Source organism: Ovis canadensis, chromosome 4, assembly GCF_042477335.2.
Source record: "Ovis canadensis isolate MfBH-ARS-UI-01 breed Bighorn chromosome 4, ARS-UI_OviCan_v2, whole genome shotgun sequence".
In the NCBI taxonomy this organism is placed as follows: Eukaryota; Metazoa; Chordata; class Mammalia; order Artiodactyla; family Bovidae; genus Ovis; species Ovis canadensis.
The window spans coordinates 116,353,734-116,378,988 of NC_091248.1; the positions used below are offsets into that span (position 1 = coordinate 116,353,734).

The following is a 25,255-nucleotide window of genomic DNA, read 5'->3' on the forward strand; positions in this document are numbered from 1 at the left end:
ACAATTCAGCACCGTGGCAGAGCAGCCACTTCCGGCATTTACAGAAGACTTTAGAGGGCTTCCCTCACAGCTCAGCTGGTAAAGAATCCACCTGCAACGCAGGAGACCGTGGTTCGATTCCTGGGTTGGGAAGATCCCCTGGAGAAGGGATAGGCTACCCACTCCAGTGTTCCTGAGCTTCTTTTGTGGCTCAGCTGGGAAAGAATGTGCCTGCAACGTGAGAGACCTGGGTTCAGTCTCTGGGTTGGGAAGATTCCCCTGGACAAGGGAAAGGCTACCCACTCCAGTATTCTGGCCTAGAGAATTCCATGGACTCTGTAGTCCACGGGGTCGCAAAGAGTCAGACACAACAGAGCAACTTTCACTTCACCTCACTTACAGTGTAGAGGGTACATTCATTATTCCATTCAGGAATGGAATTAATATATTCAACAATTATGTTGTGTACGAGGCACCACCAGCCTCACTGTTCAGATGACAACACTGGGGACTGCAGAGAATGAGGTCTGTATGAGGGCTAGTAAGTGACAAGTAAACAAGCAAACCCCATTTACATTCATACATACACACACACACACACACACACACACACACACACACATTCTGAAGCAGGTAGTACTATTTTCTAACATGAATGGACAGGGACACATTAACCTATTTGGTTTTTAATTTTGTTTATGCCTTATTTAATCTAGGGCATGATGGTAAATATTTTTGAATGAAAGCTATGGGGGGGGGGACTGCGAGTAGTCTATTTCATGTCAAACAAAACTGACTTTGGGATTTATTTCTCTCCTCATGTTCATGGACACTGGGTTGCTTCCAGCTTACAGTGGTTACAAATAAAGCTGTGATGAACATTTGTGTACTAAAAAATTGGCTTCACTGAGTAACACAGAACAGAGTAGGAAGTTCTGCATTTTAGAGTTTAGTAAATCAAACAGAATGATGATACTGTGGTAGTCACTATATTAAGAATAACTTGATTTGGTTGGAAAGTAAAGACAGGGTCCTAATCTTAATCCTGAAATTAGTCTGCAGGCTGCATTCTCCCCATCAGACAGCTCACATGGTTCTGTGAGCCCAAGAGTGCTCATCACTCTGGGTGGCCTGGAGCCAAGATCCTATTCTTTCCTTGCATGTTAATATTACTTTGATCTCCAAGTGGCTCCCTCTTCTACTCTATTTCCTCTATTTTCCATTTATATGACAAAAAATGATGATTTTCCAAAATGCAGGGCACAAGCTAGCTCTCGGGTGTTGCAATGCGATGTACATAGTGCAGAATGTAAGCTGGACATCATCCTAATTCTCCAGGAACAGGCGTGAGAGCCAGGGGACTGAATTGGTCACACCGACTTTCAACCACAATGCTGCACTCCATTTGCTGAAGATTAGGTCTGAAAGGAGTGTGCAGTCTGCAGCGAAAGCCAATCTTTCCTAGCTGCAAAATTATCTGTGTTTCTATTAACTGGTCCAACCAATCGCCATTCACGTGATAGTGTTAGGCAGGAACACAGCCCTCTGATAGGGAACAACATTTAAGCTGCTTGACAACTATTTTCTAGTACATTCAGAACACATATTTATCCATTAATTTGTTCAGTGATTTCCAGGTCTTAGAATCTGGGGGATAAAACATTCCACTCCATTAAAAAAAAAAATCGATGATGTGAATGTGGGGAGTCATTCCAAACAGATTAGAGAGGAAGTCTCCAGTTTAGAGGCAAGCCCAGTTCTCAAGCTTTCTGTGTAGTCACTGCTTTGAACTTAACGCAAGATTGTTTAGCTAAAGTATTAATGAATGACATGAAATCTAACCATGTATTACACTACTTTATGTAAAAATGAGTTTGTGTTCAGACTCTGAGGGTATCCCACATTCTCCTTTTTCCTTTCTCCTTTCTCAAACTCTCATGAATTTTAGAGTCACTCCCCTTCCTCCTTCCAACTGTCCCAGAGGCTTCTGAGACACCATGGCCACTGGGCCTCCCTTCACTCTTCAAGTCCTGGGGGAGGGAGGGAGGGAAGCTCTCGGCCAGTGTGGATGCTGAGAGGCAGTGCGGTGTTGACAGTGGCTCCACAAGGGTCCCTGGCAATGAATCCAGGGAGGACTTCCTCACCTTTGGGTACGGAGTCAACTCTCTGCCCCAAAATTTCCAATAGGTTTCCATTATTTAATAACTACAAAATCCGAATTCTTCTGATTGCCTTCCAGGTCTTCTGTAATGAGCATGCAATTTATCTTCTTGGTCTAAACTTCTACTACATACCTCCATGCATAAAGCAGCACTGCTTCCCAAATACTCATGCATTTCTCCCCACTGAGTCCTTTCTCATTCAGTTCCTGTGGCCTGACTATCTTCCAGACCTGACCTCCTGTGTCCCATCTCTTCCTTCAAACTCCAAGAAAACATCTTCCAATCGAGACTAACCACTCTCCCCTCGTTTGTGTTCCTACCACCCAGACATGATTATGTCCATCACTGCCTGCTGTTTACCTTTGCCCAAGAAGCTGATGTCTAACAAGGATGGAGTAGACAGAGCTCTTAGTAAAGGTCCTTTATGTGTGGATTTAAAACAGGTAGCAGAACCTGTTTAAAGCTTCCCTCATTCAAAAAATTCAAATGATCAATGTGGGGGTGCTGTTCATAAGAGATTAAAAGTAAATGGATTGTGTTTTGAGACTCTGTTTCTAGTTTGCCATTTAGAACTTGGGATATGTGCATGAACCCCTATGTTCATAGCAGCACTATTCACAACAGCCAAGCCATGCAAACAACATGTCCGTCGACAGATGAATGACTATAGATGTGGTGTATTTATGTAATGGAATGCTACCCAGCCATTAAAAAAATGCAATAACAACATTTGCAACAACGGGGATGGACCTAGAGATAATCCTACTAAATGAAGTGAGTAGAAAGATAAAGACAAATACCATATGAAACCACTTACATGTGGAATCTAAAATACGACACAAATGAACCTGTCTACAAAAAGAAATACTCACAGACCGAGAAGACAGACTTGTGGTTGCCATGGGGGAGGAACAGATTGGGAGCTTGGGATTAGCAGATGCAGACTACTACATACAGAATGGCTAAACAAGTCCAACTGCATGGCGCAGGTAACTCTATTCAGTATCCTGTGATAAACCATAATGGAAAAGAATACGAAAATGAAAGTGTATATACGTATATGTATATATTTGAATCACTTTGCAAAACAACAGAAATTGACACAGTACTGTAAATCAACTATGTAGTGGCCTAGTTGCTAAGTAAGTCATGTCGGACTCTTGCGACCCCATGGGCTGCAGCCTGCCACGCTCCTCTGCCCATGGGATTCTCCAAGCAAAAATACTGGAGCGGGTTGCCATTTCCTCATCCGGAGGATCTTCCTGACCCAGGGATCAAACCTGGGTCTCCAGCATTGCAAACAGATTCCTTATCAACTATACTTTAAAAAACTTAATTTTTAAAAAAAGAAGTTAAGGCATGTTTTCTGCATTGAACGGGTGAACAAAGCTACTTAGCTATCTCTACCCAGCTATCTCCTCTTCCTTCTTCAGGGTACGTTTAACCATCAGCTGTTCTAAAAGATCTCTGTCAAACCTTTCCTCTGGCCTCTCTCACCTGGCCCCAAATCCTTCTAGCTCTGTGTTTATCAATCTGTATTGTTTCAGATCAAATCGTTTCATCTCTCTCCCTGGACCATAAATTCTTGATAACAATGGTTCTTATTTCTCTTTTATTTCTAGCATTTAGCGTAGTATTTAGCATACAGTAGGCACTCAAAGCAGTTTTTGTTTCCCCAATAAGTTATAAGCAACTTGAACCAATTTTAAGGGAGAAATGATATATTGTTTGACTTTGGATTCCTGGCGGAGGGCTTGAAATTGTGCTTCACACTTGTAACAAGTGAGTACCCCACTGTTGCTGTTCTGTTGTTAAACGAGTCCGACTCTTTGTGACCCCATGGTCTGCAGCACACCAAGCTTCCCTGTCCTTCACTATCTCAGGGAGCTTGCTTAAATTCATGTACATTGAGTTGGTGATGCCATCCAACCATCTCATCCTCTGTCACCCCCTCCTCCTCCGGCCCTCAATCTTTCCCAGCATCAGCATCTTTTCCAGTGAGTCAGCTCCTCGCATCAGGTATCCAAAGTATTGGCACTTCAGCTTCAGCATCAGTCCTTCCAATTGAGAACTCAGGGTTGATTTCCTTTATGACTGACTGGTTTGATCTCCTTGCTGTCCAAGGAACTGTCAAGAGTCTTCCCCAGCCCTATAATTCGGAAGCATCAACTCTTCAGCACTCAGTGCTCTTTATAGTCCAACTCTCATATCTGTACATGACTACTGGAAAAACGATAGCTTTGACTATATGGACTTTTGTTGGCAAAGTGATGGCTCTGCTTTAATTCGCTGTCTAGGTTTGTCATACCTTTTCTTCCAAACAGCAAGTGTCATTTAATTTTGTGGCTGCAGTCACCGTCCCCAGTGATTTTGGAGCCCAAGAAAATAAAGTCTGTCACTATTTCCTCTTTTTCCCCATCTGTTTGCCATAAACAGTATGAGCATCCCATAACTATTCTTATCAAACAGGTACATTTTTTATCCAGGGAACTGCTTGGATTATACAACAGAGGTGAGAAAAACCCAATGTTTCTTCCAGTGACACTTTTTTCTTTTTGTACTTTTTCTTGGTTTTCAATATCAAGACTTCAAAGAAAGTGCTCAGTGCGTGGGAGAGCCTCAGAGGCCATTGAGATTCGTGTATTTCATTTCTCATCTTCCAAAGCTTTTCTCCTTTTCCATTTCTCATCATCCTCACAAACTATCTCACTCCCTTCGGCAGAAGATGCACATTACCCGGGTTATTTTTAGAACACCCTTGTGTGCAGTATTGGTAGTTCAACACACCAGAGAGAATCCACACAAACACATAAGGATTCTCCTGGGGCTTTTGCTTTGTCCTTGAAGCTCTTTCCGCAGCTTTCTAAGGTCTTTCCTGTAGGAGCTAGGTAAGCCACATTAAAGGTTTAAATCCAGGCTTTTAATTCCATGTCTCCCTGCTGAATGTACAATAAATATTTATTGAACATAATGGGAACTAACGTTGAGACTAAAACAGGGCATACTGAGAGCTTTCCGTGACATAGACAGAACCTGAAGCTACATGTCCATACTCCAAGTTTACACCTTGTATCTCGGGCCATGCCCTTGCCCGAATTTCAGGAATCTACTTGTAGAGAAGCAGTACTGCTCTCTCCATACCCTTCACTCTTACCCACAGATGCAACTAGTACTGAGCTAAGTACTGATACTTTCAATGACAAAAAATCCAATGCACCCTAAAGTCACAGAACATGTTCACTCCCACACAGAGCCACGTATGTCTGGCAAGGCAGAGGAAGACGCAGTTTGCAAAGGAAAGAGAAGACAAACTTCCCATCTCTACTGTTTTGGAAATCAGCCACCACTGTAGTGAGGAGGGGAGGAACACATGACAAGCAGGCTGATGGGGGACAAGCTGGCCGATGGGGACACCCAGAATGCCTTTCTCTTTCCCCCTGTCTACAGTGCTCTCTCCTACTTAGCTATACCTTTAAGCGTAACTTTTTTTTCCTGAAGTGGAAGTGTTAGTCATTCTGCCATGAGTGAGTCTTTGTGACCCCATGGATTGTAACCCTCCAGGCTCCTCTGTCCATGGGATACTCCAGGCGAGAATACTGGAGGGAGTTGCCATTCCCTTCTCCAGGGGATCTTCCCAACTCAGAGACTGAACCTGGATCTCCTGCATTGCACACAGATTCCTTACCATCTGAGACACCAGGGAAGCCCTAACACACACTCACACACACACACACACACACACACACACACACCTTCATGTATTTGCGTTTGGCTGCGCTGGGTTCGTGGCCGTGTGGGCTCTTGTCTAGTTGCAGCAAGCAGGGGCTACTCTCTGGTAGTGCATGGGCTTCTCACTGTAGTGGCCTCTCCTGTCACAGGGCAGGGCTCAGGGGTGCACAGACTTGAGTAGTTACCGCACAGGGGCTGGGCGGCTGCAGCTCCCGGGCTCTAGAGCACAGGCTCAGTAGTTGTGGTGCACGGGCTTAGTTGCTCCGAGGCAGGTGGGATCCTCCCAGATCAGGGATAGAACCAGAGTCTCCCGCATTGGCAGGCAGATTCTTCATCACCAAGCCACCAGGAAAACCCCTAAGATGTAACTTCTTAATTACAGAATTAGACAACTTAATTCAAGGACTGTGCCATTCAAGGTTGTTGTTTAAGGATGATTAGCTAGAGGTTTTTCTGGTAGTTTTGATAAATTAGTGCCTTGACACTAATCCCTCAAAGCAGTGCCATTCAATAAAACCTTCTGCAGTGATAAAAATGGTCTGCATCTGTACTTCCAATAGGGTGGGTCCTAGCACCTATGGCAATTAAGTACTTAATGTGCAGGGAGTGTGACCAAGGAACTGGATTTCAAATTTAATTTATTTTCTCTTGATAGACACACATGGCTCCATATGAACACCATATTGAACAACCCTACATAAAACAGCAAAATGTTCTCTTCTGGATAAAATAAGCAATCTCCTTGACCACCAAATATAGGTTTAGCCAAAATATAGATGGATTTCTTTATCAGCTCTGTGTCAGCTCACTAAAACAAAGCTCACCCAAACCTCTCAGACAAATAGCTTAAGCCAGTTTTAGAAGAGCTGGACACAGGCATCTGTCCATCAGCAGTAGGGCCCAGAGAAGAGCAGTACAGGCACAAAGTCTGGAAAATGGAGATAACAGTAAATTGTAGTTAAGAGAGAGCTTCCCCTTTCTTATTTAGGAAAAAAGAGAGAAATAAAGGGAGGGCAAGAGGAGGAATTGCGAATGTTCTAGAAATGTCTGGTATCTGAAGTAAATATAAAACACGCCAAACAAACATTTAGCCAAACTGAAATGACGGATCTTAAGTGAAATGTCTGCAACCTAAGCAAAACCATGGAAATGTCATCAGTAATTTGTTGAATTGGCAGTCTGGAAATTTGGCTTTTGAAATGAGTTTTACAGCAACTGGCCTGCACCCAGGCTAATCCATATACTCGTGGCAAACAATGGCCACAACAAGAGAACGAAGCCCCCCAAAGCCATACCTACACTTGTGCAGATGGTGTACTGCATGAAGGGTCACACAGAGACTAAAACCCAGCTTAAGTACCACCCACCACATGCTAAATCCTAGCTCATGGGCTGACAGAGCTCGGGGGTAAAAGAGGTTCACTTGCTCACTTGTTCACTCAGGCTTGGACCTGTTTCTAATTCTAACAGAGACATCCTATTCACTAATGGTGGCCCTGGTTAGACCACAATTTCACTTTACTGCTCAATGCTTTTCTTTTTTTTGGCCACACCCAGGTGGCAGGCAGGATCTCAGTTCTCTTGCATTGGGGGCACACAGTCTTAACCACTGGACTGCCAGGGAGTCCCAACTGCTCAACTCTTATGGAGAAGGCCATGGATAAACCAGTATGCTATCAAACTAGGAATACCCAGAAACAGGAAGGTGACTGAAAATCACCTTTGATATGAGATAAGGGAACAATAAAAGTGGAGATGGTTTAGTCTGAAGGAAAGAAGGTTAAAGAAAAATGTAATACCCGACTTCAAATATTTGAAGACCTATCATACAGAAAAAAGAGGGAGAATTATCCTGACTATTCCCCAGAAGTGAAACTGTCATACCAGTAAGTAAGAAATAAAGGAGTCCGTTTTGGACTTAATACGAAAGCAGCATGATATAATAGGAAAAAATGCGAGCTTTGGGTGACCTCAAAGTGAGTCTAAATCCTGATTCCATCAGTTAACACCTCTCTGACTTGAAGCAAATTGGTTCTTCTCTATAAGATTCAGTGTCCTCATCTGTATAATAGAAATAACTAACTCAGTGAGTTTGGACATTTAAGAGAACAATCAAAACAGAGGCACAAAGTATCTAATTCATGCTAAAGATACACGAAATGATAATACTTTAGTTTTTTCTATAACAAAACTCTCTAACAATTATATATAACCAATTGTTGATGTTTAATTGCTAAGTTGTATCCAACTCTTTTGTGACACCCCTGGACTGTAGCCCACCAGGCTCTTCTGTCCATGGGAGCTCCCAGGCGAGAATACTGGCGTGGAGATCTTCCCAATCCAGGGATCAAACCCATGCCTCCTGCATTGGCTGCAGATTCCTTACTGCTGAGCCACCGGGGAAACCCATTAATCTGACCAGTGGGATAGCTCTAATGTGGCCAAGAACTTCTGACATGGAAGACACTCGCCAATAGAGGCTGGTAGACCATTTGCAAAGGTATTTTGTCAGATAGGTTTTTGGGGTTTTGTTTGTTTAGCTGCAAACAATAGAAACCAATCCTGGTTAATGGAAACAAAAAGAAACCTCATTGGGAAGATGTTGGATAGATCACAGTTCACTAGAAGGGCTGGTGATTCCTGCTTGCAAAGGACAGGATCCAGGGCAGGAGGAACCACCCTACGGGGCATGGAAATGAGCAAACTGGTACTTCCTTTGACAGCCCTTTAAGAGGTGAGGTGGAAGAGTCTGGTGTCCAAGCTCATGCCCCAAGTCCCAAGCAGGAATCAGGGTGGTGAGGGGAATCAGCTACAACAGCTCCCAAAGACCTCCCTGGTTTCCATGGCACAGAGCCAGGCACTGCAATGTACAATCCCACACCCCTGCACACAACAGGGTAGAGATAACTCCCAAGGCAAACAGGTGCAGTCACACACACACTGGGATATAGCCCAGAGTAATCTTTCCTTTTTTCTGGCTGCACTGGGTCTTCACTGCATCTCGGGGGTTCCTCTATTTGCTGCAGAGGGGTTTCTTTAGTTGTGGATCACAGGCTTACTTGACCTGAGGCGTGTGGATCTTAGCCCCTCCTGACCCCCAACCAGGGATCAAATGCATGTGGCCTGTACTGAAAGGTGGATTCTCAACCACGGGGCCACCAGGGAAGTCCGTGGCCCAGAGCAGTTCTTAAGTGCACTTGCCAGGGAGTTCTTTTCCCATTTATATTCTGGTTCCAGCGTTCATCAGCTGTGAGACCCTGAGCTGTTCCTCTGTGCCTGAGTTTCTGCCTCTGTAAAACTAAATAGTAATGACTGACCTACCTCATAAGACTGCTGTAAGAATTACCTGAAATAAATAGGTAAAGCACTCAGCACAGTTCCTGGCACACACAGTAAAGCCTCAGTAAATGCTGTTATTATTATTAACATACTATTAACAATGCTGAGAGCACACCACTGAGCACCTCCCAGATACGCTTTATCTGAGAGACAATTAGCATCTGCCTTCTCTATGGTTCCAGGCCAGGAAGTCAACGATTTTAGTCCTCTCCTCCCCAATCCTCCTTGACTTGATTCTCCCAAGTGGATAAGGAGTTCCTATAACACCAGAGATGCCTCACCAAAGCCATTTCGGGTAATCGTCAGAAGCCCACAATGAAACACATGAGAAGCACTAATTGTTGGAGAGATGCTGAAAACACCCACGCTATGGAATCCAGCACCTCAGTGGGAATAACTGCTCACCATTTGTGGGTTCACCCATGGGTTATTTCTTCCGAACATGACTTTCAGTTCCTGGAAGAGGTACTTTGCCATAAATGGGAGAACAATTTACTGGAAGTTAAAGGTCAGCTTCCAAGCATTCCATCTCCTCCTGGAAAAAGGGACTTTCTCCCAAACAGCTTGGAGAGAAGGACTAAGGGGTGGTGGTGTGCAGCGCACTCTTAGAAAACAGAAAACTTCACTCCCTTAATAATTCCTTGGAAGCAGTGCTTGGGAGACAAAATCCTTGTCTAGAGACATGCAAGTTTCTCCACCATCTGAGCTACAACAGAGATGGCAGAAGTGCTTGAAAAGGCAGGACCATGATCTCCCACACGTGCACCATGCAGCCTTCCAAATTAAAGCCAGTGCAACTAGAAGAAACAGACCACCTGCCAACTTTGTACTCAGAAGCTCCCCTTTCACACACATATCTATCAGGCCATTCGATATCTTCCTCTACCCCACACCTTTCCTCCTGATACTCTCCAGAACATGCGCTAGTTTTGTACAATACTTTCTTTTGCCTTCATTTTTTTTTTAATGTTTTCAGTTAAAGACATTTATGCTGATTTCAAATAGAATATGTGGTGGTTGCAGAAAATTTAGAAAATACTGCACAGTTTAAAGCAATGAAAACCTATTCATCACTTGTCTTTTGTCTTCATTTTAAGGGCCTTGGGTTGCCAACAAAAATCTCAATACAATGAAATCCTGGCCTAGATCCAACCCCTTGGCTGCAATCACATTTTGCTCTCTGCCATATTACTTCAAATAACAGAACTGCCAACTCTCCAGAGCATTCCATCAAGATGTTATCGGTCCACGTCAGATATGGCCTCAAAAAACATACCTGTTTGGTGGTCGAGCTTCCTCATCCTTAAAATCACTGCTCACTCTTAATCACAGGATGTAGGAGTGTGGCTATTAGGTGATCAGCTCTACTGAATTTTCTCTATATATTCAACAAATGTGTTGAGGCGCCTATTTCTCCTCTGAAAATCACTGAGCATATGCTATATGGAGACGTGAAATGCAGTTGCTGTAAAAATGAAATGCTATTCTGGGAATACCTATGTCATTACTTGAGCTGAATCTCCTTTACAATGAAATGGCTGCTGCTTAGCAACTAATGCAAGGGAAGAGCCTGCAGGAGTTCTCTATCTTCCCCCCACCCCCAACCCCTGCCCTAGTAGGAAGAATATGAAACATCTGCCGTCACACTGGTGGTGTCACTGTATGGTTTGCACTTAAAACAGGGGGAGTCATGAGAAAGACGATGAGGTCATTGTCCTCGTCAATGAGACACAGATTTGGGACACTAGCCAGTGGTGGAGTCCAACTTTGTTGATCACAATGAACAGCCGAGATCAAGTCAGTAACATTAACGAGGGGGAAATATTGAGAACCATCTTTCCAAAGAGCAGTGGGAGGAGTCAGGGTGCTGAAGGGAAGGGAACATGGGACTTCAGATCCAAAAACTAGACTGAGCCTGGCCGTGCCCGTCGCTGGCATGTGGCTTTAGGGCAGGTACTTAGCGGCCATGCCTGCTTTCTGAACTGTACAAGGGCTCTGAAGACAATACCTCCTCTACCTGTTTGGAAGGTAAAATTAGATCAATTATGTGAAAGCAGTTTTTTAATGGTAAAGCTCTCACACACATCTTTATTATATGTACCTAAATTTAGTCAGTATTAACAATTTAAGAAATCTCCAGAAATTTGTCTTTTGTAGAAAAAAAAAATCCCTTAGATCTTGTTATAATTCTGTACTGGCTCATAGAAAGCTTCTGTTTTAATCTTTAAATAGCTTGGACGTTTATTTTTGAACTTGAGATTTATTTTGCTAAGAAATTCTGAAGGTTTTCTTCAAATGTGAAAGAATGACTCAGGTTTTTTAACTGATCCTTTGGAACTTTCTAGGGGTCTGTAACTATGCACACAGATATACTTATGAATTCTAAAATATGCTGCTATGGAAAAACTTGCATTACAAGCACTTGAAGCCTGAAGAGGCCCTTTAGTTAAAGGCAAAAGACTCTTCTTAGGATATATATATATTTTTTAATCAAATGGTACCTAGTATGCCATTTTGGCCACACAAAGTACACGGGAATTGTTCCTAAGTTCTTCATCTCAAGTATTATATTACCCACCTCCCTTCAAGTTCTACTCTGATTACAACTCATAAGATCTTATACTGGAGGTGGAATTGGAATCAGGGAGTTCCAGGCTATAATCCTTACAAATCATTTCCTGGCCCCAGGAAACTGGATTTGTTCCTCAGTTCATGCAATGGAAAATTCATATAGTTTGAAAAAGAATCACCAAGGAAAGCTCAACCGTGGCCTTCTTAAAATTGCCAGTAGCACAGAGCTATTCACAGAACTGAGTCCATGCTTAAACAAGAAAAGAATTCTTGTTTTCTTAGCCCATCAACCTTTGTTAAGACCTTCTTCTATGTCAAGACTGCTTGTACACACTAAGATGAAACACACAGCTCTCTCCTCTCGGGGGATTTCGGTCTAATAAGCTACGAGATGGCGGAAATATGGCTATTTGTACACAGGAAATGGAAACAGGTGAAAAAGAACCAGGCTGAAAAACTGTATTAGAGAAGCAATAAGCAAATACAGGCATAGATCTAAACTCTGCCATTTAAGTGGCTTTGTGACCTCAGGCAAGTAGCTTACACTCTAAGTCCCCATGTCTTCATCTGTAAAATGGAAAAAATAATAGGCCCTACTTAAGTGTGTTAGTGTTACTCGCTCAGTCGTATCCAACTCTTTGTAACCCCATGGACTGTAGCCCACCAGGGTCCTCTGTCCATGGAAGTCTCCAGGCAAGAATACTGGAGTGAACTGCCATTCCCTTCTCCAGGGCTCCTTAACTGAAGGTTAAATGAAATACTATCATAAAATGTTTAGCAGCTCTTGGCACAGATTAAGCATTTCATAAAATCAGTAACTTGGACTGATTAATAGTCACACAAGTAGGTATGTGAATAAACTAATACTTGCAGTCCAAATCTGAGGGCTTCCCAAAGGGCTCAGTGGTAAAACCTGCCAATGCAGGAGACACAGGTTTGACCCCTGGGTAGAGAAAATCTCCTGGAGGAGCAAACAGCAACTCACTCCAGGATTCTTGCCTAGAGAATACCATGGACAGAGAAGCCTGGCTGGTTGGGGTCACAAAGAGTTAGACCTGACTGAACAAGTGAGCATGTACACATGTGCAAATCCAAATGAAGAAAAGCTTTTTCCTTCTCTTAGCTGCACGTCACCAGCTCTTTGGAAGTATACAGGCTGCCTCTGAAGACTTGGGGAGTAGTCTATCGGAGGTTGTTGGGAAGGACAAGAACAGTGACGTGTTGCTTTTTGGTCATTGGGAGGAAAGGCAGGGTGCATTGGGAAAGCAGGTGGCTCTCTGGGTGTTCATTCTGCCAGGGAAGACTACTCTCTCCAGCTTCTGGGGTTCAAGATTCCTCTGCTTTCTTTCTAACTTCAGAAGCTGAGGACAGTGTTTCCCCGCTGGAGAGAAAAAAAAAAAAAACAAACACTACAGCTTATTGACTGAGAGGGGGCCAATTTAAAAAGAAGAAACTGTTTTAAAGCAGGCTCTCTTCTCAAAAACCTCTACAGGAAGTGCTCTGCCTGAGAGAGACAGCCTGAACCCCTGTCATGTATGGAAGGACAACGATGAGAACACAGTCCTTCCAGTTTGCAGACTGTTCCAGAAGTTTATCTCAAAGTGATACATGGAACCCTTTCCAAAAGCTTCCAGTTAAGTTTACATGAAGCTCTTTAAAAAAAAAAATCTTTAAAGAAGATATGGTACATGTATACAATGGAATACTACTCGGCCATTAAAAAGAATGAAATAATGCTATTTGCGGCAACGTGGATGGACCCAGAGAGTGTTATACCGAGTGAAGTAAGTCAGACACAGAAGGAGAAATGTCACGGCATCCCTCATATATGGAATCTAAAAAGAAATGATATAAGCTTACAAAATGGAAAGAGACTCACAGACTTAGAAAACGAACTTATGTTGCTAGGGGGAAGGGACAGTTAAGGACTTTGGGAAGCTCATGTACACACTGCTATATTTAAAATGGATAATCAACAAGGACCTATTGTAAAGCACATGGAACTCTGCTCAATGTTATGTGCCAGCCTGGATGGGAGAGGAGTTTGGGGGAAGAGTGGATACATATATATGTTTAGCTGAGTCCCTTCACTGCTCACCTGAAACTATCACAGCATTGTTAACCAGCTATACCCCAGTATGAAATGTTTTTGGTGTTGAAAATAAATAACTTTTAAAAAATCTTTAAACAAACTGCTTTCAAGTGTTTTTGAAACAAAAATTAATTTTTCCACAGAATTTTGACATCTTATATACAAAAGGACACATTTTAAAATGTTCTTTGGACCATGCAAGAAGTCTATCTTCTGGCTATTTCCTGAAGATCTTCAAGATACAAAAAAGCAATTAAACTGCCTTTCAAAGGAAAAAAAGTGGATTTACTTCCTCAGCACTTACCTCAACATCCTGAGCCAGTTTTATTTGCTCAACAAATATTTAATAATCTTCTAAAATTAAAAAAATAAAATAAAATCTGCTATTTGGTCTGGCTGAGATAACTGACAGCATGTCCCAGAAGGCTAAGCCTTCCATTTCTGAAATAATCCAGGACAGGTTGCCCCTAGGACGCGTTTTTCTCTCACTGCCAGGACGCAGCGGCCAGCTACTGTCTGCACATACAGAGAAGACATCATCCAGTCAGGCCAGAAGAGGGATAACCTCTATCCTGGGGACCCTGGCGACAACTCTGTTTCTAGCACCTCCGCCTTTATCTGCATATCTATTCCTGGCACTTCAAAGCTCTGAGACCCCCATTCCCCCCATGACTGGCTTCCTGCTCCCAGATGGCAGCTGGGCTGTGGGCTACTGCCCCCTGATCACTCTGCTCACTGCGCCTGTCTTCTCCGACCTTGGCCTTCTGCCTGAGCCGATTTCCAGACCACTCGGAAGCAGCCTTCACATCCTCTAGGAAGGGTGAACTAGTTTTTAGTAAGTTGTTAAAGGAAAACGACATATTCTCTACCCCCACTGAATGTCAAAACCTGTAAATTAAAGTGTATAATAGATCTCATTTTTATATTATCTGAATAATCTTATCACTTGCTATCAACATTCAATGAATGTTCAATATTTTGAAGAATAAAAAACAAAATCTGGTCCTTAGTTGGACATAAGTATGCCGAAGAACTGATGCTTTTGAACTGTGGTGTTGGAGAAGACTCTTGAGAGTCCCTTGGACTGCAAGGAGATCCAACCAGTCCATTCTGAAGGAGATCAGCCCTGGGATTTTTTTGGAAGGAATGATGCTAAAGCTGAAACTCCAGTACTTTGGCCACCTCATCTGAAGAGTTGACTCACTGGAAAAGACTCTGATGCTGGGAGGGATTGGGGGCAGGAGGAGAAGGAGACGACAGAGGATGAGATGGCTGGATGGCATCATGGACTCAATGGACATGAATCTGAGTGAACTCCGGGAAATGGTGATGGACAGGGAGGCCTGGCGTGCTGCGATTCATGGGGTCACAAAGAGTCGGGCACGACCAAGTGACTGAACTGATGGCTGATACCACCCTAATAAAATACTCACGCTGCTTCCTTTGTTACAGAGACCGTTATCAGTTAGCCTTCAAATAATCACACAAGGTAGGGACTATTATCATCACCATTAGACAGGGAAACTAAGGCACAGAGAGGTTAAGTAACTCGTCCATGGCCCCACAGTAGGCAGAGGCAGAGATCTGAACCAAAGAGGTAGGGCCCCAGAGCCAGGGCTCTCAACCACTACTCGACTCTGACTCTCAAGGAACTGAAGAATAAGAATAATGAGAGCTGACTGCAGTTTAATTATTACTGTTTTTAAGCTTTGAATGTCTCCCCCTCCATCTAACAAAAGCCAGATCATTAATATTACAGCTTAACTCAGAATTTGTTCCGTATCAGAGCATTATTTATGAGTCTGAAAAACCTAAAAGACCATTCTCCACTGGAGCAAATGAAGTTTGCTAACTTCATGGAAGTTAGGCACAAGAACTCCAGAAGTCCCCATCTAAGAGCTGTTGCCTTAAAAAAAAAAAAAAAAAAACAGTATTCACTCCACTTCAACAACTCACAAAGGGCTGGAAGGAAAGAACTAAAATAATATGCAAAGATCCTTCTTCCCACCTCTACCCAGCTATAGCCCCCTCCCCCAGCCGATACACGCACCTCTGATGGGTTAAATTTTTTTTTTTCTAAAATTAGCCAAACAGTGCTCATTCCACCTCTCTGAACACTACTGGTGTCAGAAAACTCACCAGCATTCTTCAGGTGCTTTATGTGTTACACATATAAAAAGTAGCTGGTACTTTCTCAAAGACTTTGGGATTAAACGCGTTAAAAACAAAACAGAGGTTTAGTTTAGAGTCACAATGTTGATTGAGGAATTCTTCCTAAAATAACTTTTCCATCAGAAGTCAGTCAAGGGAGCTGGGAGGAGAGAGCGAGTAAGGCAGTACAGAAGAGAGGCCATGCGGGTAACCTCGGGCTGGCTGGACCATGGTTGGTGCAGATGCCGAAAACGTGGGGCAACCATCTTTCTAAGTTCTACTCAGAGAAGGGAAAGTCAACAGAAAAGTCCCTAAGGAGAAAATCAATGATGCCCCTTGGAAAAGGATGAGACAGACAGAGAGCCGGAGAGCTAATTAGTGCTACTCAGAAGGCAAATTAAGGCCTTTTCTGTGATGAGGTGCAAATAGCTGATTAAGCAAGATATTCGGCCACCCTCTCCAGCCTCCAACAGCTGGCTAAATGGCTGGCACAGGTACTCACACAGGAAACTGTAAACAGAAACAGTCCTGGGAAGCTGGACAAAGTGTAAACGAGAAAAAGGCAGACGCTTCTCTGAGTAGAAAGGAAAAAAAGCCACAGTTGAGATGGACAGCAAGCACATAACATAGTAGCTTATTTAAAGAAGGCAATTAAATTCATTCATTCGATAAATATTTATCTAATACCTACTGAGCAATAAGAACAGGATTCAGAGATTCCAATGATAAGGTGCAATTTCTGCCCTCAGAGGAGCTCAAGACCTAGCAGGGAAGAGTAAGACTTTTTTTTTTTCAATATTTCTTCCATTTTTAATTACAAAAGAAATATATGAAAAATTCTAATGGCACAGAAGTGTATTATCCCCTTGGCTCTCCAACCAAGACCCTACTCTTCAAAAGTAACTGGTGATGATGGTTTGATGTACATGTTTCCAGGATATTTTCTATACATAAATAAACACATTATAAACCAAAATGAGGGCCTAAATAGACATTTAAAGTTAACTCTGCGCAAGGCACTGTGCTGAGTTCTCACCATAAAATAACTCATTTAATTCTCCTAACAAACTCCTAAGAGAAGTATTACTATTACCACATGAGCCTCAAAGGGGTGACATAACATTCCCAAGGTCAGCTAGAACATGCCAGGTTCAAATCCTAGTCTAATTCCCAGGGCAGAAAATGACAACTCAGCCCTAAAACAGATGTTTGAAAGCATCATGTGAGGACAGGAAAGAACCACAGAAAGTGGACCCTCTTGAGCTCAAGCCTAACAAGGGGTGTGTCTGGGGAACAAGCCAGAGATGAGTCTGGGGAGCGTTATGTGCAGACAGACCTAACTTGGGAGTTTTTCTTCCATTAATCTCCTTCTGTATGTGCTGGTCTGTTATGCCTTGCAATAGGCATAACATTCCAACCAGTTCAAACAATTCCAAAAGTTCAAACAGTTACAACCAGTTCAAACACTTTGAAATTAGTCCATTTTTATAGTGATTTTGAGCAAATTCAACTTCAAAGAAACATAAAAAGCCTAATTGCTTAGATTTTTACTCTGCTCCTTACCTTCTTCCCTGAGCTACCCATTCACATTCCACATTAATGCAGTAAATACTGTGCTAAAACTACCATTATAGGGTCTCAGAAAAAAATAATTAGGATCCATGTTATCCAATGCAAACCCTTGTAAGAAAGCAAATGTCACATAGCCCAACATGTAGGAAAATGGTCGGATACTTCTTATCTCAGGGTGAGTGCTTCTGAATCCACTTCAAGGACACCTCAAGGTTGCATAAGGAATGTGTATTCCAGCCCAGAAGAGTCTGGAAGATGCAGCTAGCCTAGACCCTCATGAGGAGTCCTAATTTTTTCAGATTAGAAAGTAAAGTGTTCCCTGTTCAATGTTATGTGGCAGCCTGGATAGCCGGGGAGTTGGGGGAGAATGGATATATGCATATGTAAGGCTGACTCCTTTTGTTGTCCACTTGAAATTATCACAACATTGTTAATTGGCTATAGTTAGTTAGTTCAGTCGCTCAGTCATGTCTGACTCTTTGTGACCTCATGAATCGCAGCACGCCAGGCCTCCCTGTTCATCACCAACACCTAGAGTTCACTCAAACTCATGTCCATTGAGTCGGTGATGCCATCCAGCCATCTCATCCTCTGTCGTCCCCTTCTCTTCCTGCTCCCAATCCCTCCCAGCATCAGGGTCCTTTCCAATGAGTCAACTCTTCGCATCAGGTGGCCAAAGTATTGGAGTTTCAGCCTTAGCATCAGTCCTTCCAATGAACACCCAGGACTGGTCTCCTTTAGGATGGACTGGTTGGATCTCCTTGAAGTCCAAGGGATTTGCAAGAGTCTTCTCCAACACCACAGTTCAAAAGCATCAATTCTTCACTATACTCCAACATAAAATAAAAAGTTAAAAAAAAAGTAACAAGTTTCAAACAATCAGCTCTAGTCTAACTAAATCTGACCCTACGAGGCAACACAGCTGTTGCCAGAGCAGAAGCGAACACCAGCAAAGCTCCCATCCACTTCTTCATCCCCTGATGCCCCAGGACCCAGTGTTGTCACTCTACCATGTGAAAACCAAGCCTTGAAAAGATCAGCTAGAGCAGCTTAAGTACTCTGGACAGCGGTTCAAGTGCAAGCTTGCCTAGTGTATATCCTGATGGAGAAAGTCTACAATTAGCCAAGTCCTAAGTAATTATTGAGGAAGGAAACAGTAACTTAGAACCAAGGTTCTACCTAATCCAGAAGCCTCTAAATATCAAACAAGTATGTGAAGCACAGATGAAAATAAATAATATAAATAAAAGTGGTTTACAAAGGAGGATGCTGTGTACTGATGTTCAGGAAAAGAAAACTTTCCCCCATACACTATACATCCCCAAGCAAGGAAAAACAAGTTCTATGTTCTCCTACTCAGCTTTCAACATACCAACAGTCTTTCCTAACATCACAATGTTGTGTTTCAGGGAAATACTCGAAATGGAAATACTGTCTTCTTATCAACATGTAAAGAATAACAGAACCATTTTTACCATGCAGCATAATATAAGAAGCTAAACGCTCCTTGTGACTTTTATCTCATATCCCAAATTCCCTTTCAGGAGGGTCTGATATTACCATCCAGGTTTATAAATAGAGAAATTGAAGCACAAGCATTAATAACTCATAAGTAACAGCAACTGCCCAGTCCTCCTTACAAACAAAATCACACTTGATCATTTATTCTGTGCGGCTCATAGAGGTACAGACAGGCCACCTCTTCCCTGGATCAAGGTTCACCTACACAACACCTGTGTAGTTTTTATTAAAAGTCATATAAAACTCTAAACATGGAGATCTTCAGAGATAGCAGGTGTCATGTAGGTGGTTTTGTTCTCAGAAGCAAAACCAATGTATTTTCTGGTGATTGTGAATTTAGATTCATTTCTATTTCTGAAAGAGTAGAGGAGTTCCTTAAAATTATACGGCCAAAGGGACACAGTCCAAAGAATAAATTACATAAGAGAGAATAAATAATGACCTGTGGCATACTGTGGAAGAGGTAAAAGAACAGCTGACATTCATGAGAACACAGACGTCCAAGGCACACATTCAAACCAGAGGTGAATGTTCAGGGGAGAAGGATGAGGTCTAAAGAGAATGTCATTTAGAGTCAGATCTGGGTTTAAATTCTGTCTCCTACCCAAGTTCTAATCCTTAGGTTTGTTTATAAAATAGAAATAACCATAATCATATCTACAACAGAAGGGCTCCAAATAGGAAAATGAGAACATCGAGGCTGTATATTGTCACCCTGATTATTTAACATGATACAGAGTACATCATGTGAAATGCTGGGCTGGATGAAGCACAAGCTGGAATCAAGAAATATCAATAACCACAAATACTCAGATGACACCACTTTTATGGCAGAAAGTGAAGAGGAACTAAAAAGCCTCTTGATGAAAGTGAAAGAGGAAAGTGAAAAAGTTGACTTAAAGCTCAACATTCAGAAAACGAAGATCATGGCACCCAGTCCCATCACTTCATGGCAAATAGATGGGGAAACAATGGAAATAGTGAGAGACTTTATTTGGGGGGGCTCCAAAATCACCACAGATGGTGACTGCAGCCATGAAATTAAAAGACACTTGCTCCTTGGAAAAAAAGCTATGACCAACCTAGACAGTATATTAAAAAGCAGAGACATTACTTTCCCAAAAAGGTCCATCTAGTCAAACCTATGGTTTTCCCAGTAGTCATGTATATATGTGAGAGTTGGACTATAAAGAAAGCTGAATACCGAAGAATTGATGCTTTTGAACTGTGGTGTTGGAGAAGACTCTTGAGAGTCCCTTGGACTGCAAGGAGATCCAACCAGTCCATCCTAAAGGAAATCAGCCCTGAATATTCATTGGAAGGACTGATGCTGAAGCTGAAACTCCGATCCTTTGGCCACCTGATGCAAAGAGCTGACTCATTTGAAAAGGCCCTGATGCTGGGAAAGATTGAAGGCAGGAGAAGGGGATGACAGAGGACAAGATGGTTGGATGGCATCACCAACTCAATGGACAGGAATTTGAGCAGGCTCTGGAAGTTGGTGATGGACAGGGAAGCCTGGTGTGCTGCAGTCTCTGAGGCTGCAAAGAGTCGGACATGACTGAGCAACTGAACTGAACTGAGTAATCACATCATGACCATCATGAAGAGTAAATAAGACAGAACATGAGACGGTTGGATGGCATCATTGACTCAGTGAACAAGAGTCTGAGCAAACTCCAGCAGACAGTGAAAGACAGGGAAGACGGGCATGCTGCAGTCCATGGGGTCACAAAGAGTCGGACACAACTGAGCAACGGAACAACAGGACAAATTTAGTGCCATTTCTGGTACACAGGAGACAATGAACATCAGCTACCTTCTCCTTCCCTTCCCCTGTGTGTTTCTAAAAGATATTTTTTGTTGTTATACTGGCTTAAATGGGAACTCTTACAGTGGTTAAAAAAACAGTTCCTACACATTATATAGTCATTGGCACATATGTATCTGTTGCAGCACCATAATTTGCAAAGAAAAAGGAAGTAGCAATTTTAACAGAAAAGTACTAGTTCACTTGCACTGCCTTCTAAAGCCTTCAGCTTTATGGTCTACAGAGATTATTTGCTCTAGGGGAGCAGAATGTGAAATAAAGGAAAAATTCTCGTGGGAAAAAAGGTTCCCAAAAAAAGAAAGAGAAGATAATGAGGGGAAATCGAGGGGTATAGAAAGGAATTTATTTTACTTAACAAAGTAAAAGTTAAGCAAAATGAATAATCTGCCTCCAGAAATGGTTATTTAAAGGTTTTTTGCAAAGGGCTCTGGTTCCTAAAAAGACAGGAGTCATTGCATATGCCCACCCACTCCTCATTTATTTTTAAACCCTAGCTTATATGTTCCTTAGCAACAGAAGGAGCAGATGAGACCCCCTACACACAGGCGCACACACACCCTCTCCCCTAGCCCCCTTCTTCTCTCCTGTCATGTCATTCTGTAAACACCCATGTTCTTCAAAAGATATTTATTTTTGACCACCTGCAAATCTCTTCCTCCCCACCTCAACTGACCCCCCTGACACCGTGGCCATATTCCACACCCTAACTCAACCCTTTCACCTAGATTCCATTCTGTGAGGTGTTCTTAACCCCCATCCATTATCTTTCTCCAGTCACCGTCCTTGGCTGTCCCCTCCCCCACAGAAGTGAGGTGATGTGGTTGGTCCTCACTGAGGAGACAACGCTCAACTTCAATCAAAGTCCCTTTTGTTACAGACCATTCATCAACCCACCAGTGAAATGGCCAGGCCCAGCTACATCTGAGTCCAGCATAAATGGCTTCCATGATGAACAGGTATGCCATTCACCACCCACTCACCATGTCTCTAAAAAAATAATCCTCCTCATCATCAAAATAGAGACCCTCTCCAGGCTACCAGCACAAACACATGCTGATGAAATACCTACCTTTCTCTGTCTTTCCTCTGACTTTGGGACTGCTAGCCATGTTTGGCTGAGCATGGATTATGAGTTTAAAGGTCAACTGCTTACTTCTGGGGGTTTGGGGGGGGAACACAGAGCAGCAGTCCTCAGATATTAGTGTGCATATGCATCACCTGAGGAGCCTGTTAAAAATGCCCACCCACGGAGAGTTTGATTTTGAAAGTGTGGGGTGGTGGGCATCTTTAACCAGCCTCCTGAGACGATGCTGATACAGGAGGCTTCCTGAATTGGAGACTGTAAAGCTTTATTTAAAAGGAAATGATGTTCACAAGGCAGAAGCCACTTCTGTGGACTCTAAGGCAGATGCAGTCTTATTCTTTCTCTACAGGAAAAAAAAAAAAACAAACCACTATCTGGGTCTACGTCTGTGTTTGCCTGTGAACACCCATACACATGTATGTGTGAGCATGCAACCCAGAAAGCCACAGTCCCACACAGTACTCTTTTCCAAGAGAGAGAGGCTCAGGGAATGACTCCTGCCAAGAGGCGAGCTGAAATGATTTCCCTTGCAAACTCTGGCTTTGCAACCCAGGAGGAGTCTGATGATGAATACCAATGACACAGGAACAATTCTAGGCCCAGGAGCCCAGACACACAATATGTTTCATGTAATCAACCACCCCACAGCCTCCAACTCACAATTCCTAAATTAGGCTGAATGTAGTCCCTGGTCCCCTCAGGGCCAGACAAGCCATTCTAGCTAGGAAGTAGAACTGCCTGTGTCCTAGCCTACCTCCTCAGAGCTGCCTCACTTTCCACCACTTGTCTATTTTTAGAAACCAAAAATATCAAGAGAAAGATCCATTTTGTCCTGATTTACATGAGTAACTAAAAGAGCAAGTCAGGTGGGAAACTCCCTAAATGCACAAATGAACAAAATGCCCTTGAGGGACAAGGGAGCAACACTTTCCCCAGGAAGATGGTTTTGGAGTTGCAAGGACTAAATACTTAGACACAGAGCACATGCCCTCGTGACCGGGTCCTCCAGTCCAGGTGATGCCCATGGGGATCCCAATAATTCACACACATGCCCCCAGAAATACAACACACATCCTCACAAACCCACACACCTCTGTCATCTGCTTTTGCTTACATAACAGCACATGGTGTAACAGCCTTAGTACTTTATATGGGTTTCTGGAGAGGACTGCTAACTCAAAATGAGGGTCCCTTGCTTTCTTTTCAAGGAGTACTCCCAGCCTGAGCAAGTGAACATCTTTGCAATTCTATGCTTGTTTATCACCTCAACTTTTAAGATTAACAAGCAGGAAGTGTAGTCTCCCAAACTCTCCAAACCTATCAATATCTTTATTCTTGCCTTGGGTGGGAGACTGGGCAGGGCAGAGGAGAGAACTTACTGAATCCTCCTTTCTTATCTGTGACTCCTGAAACAGTGTGGGGTAGTCTTTTATAGCATCATTTGGGGGCCATTTATCCCACACTGTCCTTGTCTTGCAAATACACCCATGCTGGGCACAAGCATGGCCCCATTCTTGCCCTCACACCTTGCGTGCCAACAGGCTCCCCAGGTCGTCCTTCTGGGCACACCCAAGAGAAGTGGTACTTTTCTGTTAAAATTACTACTTCCTTTTTCTTTGCAAATTATGGTGCTGCAACGGATACATATGTGCCAATGACTAGTTCCCGGGGACGGGCGGGCGGGGCGGGGGGCGGGGGGGGGTGTCACATGTACAGGTACCCTGGGAACTAGTTGCATACGTACAAACAGAGATTCACAACGCAGCAGGACCAACTTCCATAAGGATTTCTCTCCAGTGTAGAGCGCTGTTCTTTTCTACCCGTCTGTGATCTCAAGTATCAACTTAGTGCCAAAGGTTCACTCAGTGAAATCAGGAACGGAGGGAGAGTGGGTGAAGATGACCCAGGCTTAGGGACAACTTCGAGGACTTCTCTCAAGAAAGCCGGCACCTGTGTGTGCATCGCCTCACTCTCTCTCTCTCTCTCTCTCTCTCTCTCTCTCTCTCTCTCTCTCTCTCTCTCTCTCACACACACACACACACACACACACGCACGCACGCATTTTTATTGTTGTTCTGACCTCAGAGAACCAGTCTTCTCTCCAGTTCCGGAGGGAAACCTGGCAGACGTAGCTTCCCTCCAGCCCAGAAAGATGGGATGGGAAGTGAACACAGCCCAGAAGGGGGAGGAAGAAGTAGAGAGACAGACAGAAAGAGCGAGAGAGAGAGATGCCCCCAGTCCGAAGAAGCGCCTCTCCGAGGGCGTAGAACCGGTCTCGCGCCCCGCAGCGGCACCTGCCTCCCGGTTGCCCAGGCTCGCGCGCCTACCTGTAAGAGACCTGCTTCCGGAAAGTTAAGTTCCGCAGCTTCTCCTCCAGTGCCTCGTCCTTCTCCTTCGGGCCGGCGGCCCCGGGCTCTTCCAGGGCAGCCGCTGCCGCTGCCCCCGCGCCCCTCGGGTCCGCGCCGCCCTCGGCGCCCAGGCAGCAGCTCCCGGCGCCGCTTCCGCTGCTGCTGCTGCCGCCTGTCGCCCCCTTCTCCTCTCCCGCCGAGGAGCTGGGGTTCATGGCGACCGCTCCGGCGGCCGCGGAGGGAGCCGAAGCGCCGCCGCTGCTGAGGCCGGGCCGGCGGACGGCGCTGACGGCTGCTGCCACTGCAGGAGAGCGAGCAGGTCCGCGCGCCGCTGGCAGGGGCGGCAAATGGCAGCCCCTTCCCGCAGCATCCATCCGCGGCGGCCCCGCACCGGGGCATTGTGGGAAACTCCGTGCCTCCACTCCCCCTCCCCGACCAATCAGAGGCCACCTCCCTCCACCTCCCCTCACCCTCCCGGCTGCACACCCGCGCCCTCCCGCCCCTCTGGCCTTTTCCGAAATCCGGAGCACCTGCCACCGCTGCACCTGAACTCCGCCCTGAGGCGCCGGGTGGCCGGAGAGGTGGACAGAGGACGGAGTGGAGGGTGGTGAGGGGAGGAGGGTGAGGAGTTGACCGGCGGGGCGCGCAGACAGGGGCAGCAGGAGAGGAGAGCTCCAAAGGGAAACTCGGAGGACGGCGTGCCGCGCCCTGGTTATTACACGAGGAAACGGAGACCAGGAAGGGAGAGGTGCCCTGACCGGGCTGCCGGCCCGGGAGCGCTAGCGCCCACCTTGGTCCCCGTCCCCGTGCCTGACGTCCGAGGTCCGGGACGGCATTCTGCCACCGCCGCTGCCCGACCCTGCACGGCGGAGCCCG

At 44.3% G+C, this 25,255-nt stretch overlaps 1 protein-coding gene across 1 annotated transcript in view; it reads right to left on the minus strand.

The window, feature by feature from the left end:
* DGKI (diacylglycerol kinase iota) overlaps window positions 1-24,930 on the minus strand; it is a 507,168-nt gene extending 482,238 nt beyond the window's left edge. Inside the window, exon 1 of the mRNA XM_069588482.1 lies at window positions 24,359-24,930. Coding sequence (XP_069444583.1) covers window positions 24,359-24,753 — 395 coding nt within the window. The 5' untranslated portion in view covers window positions 24,754-24,930. The remainder of the gene's footprint in view (window positions 1-24,358) is intronic.
* Between the last annotated feature and the right edge of the window lie 325 nt (window positions 24,931-25,255).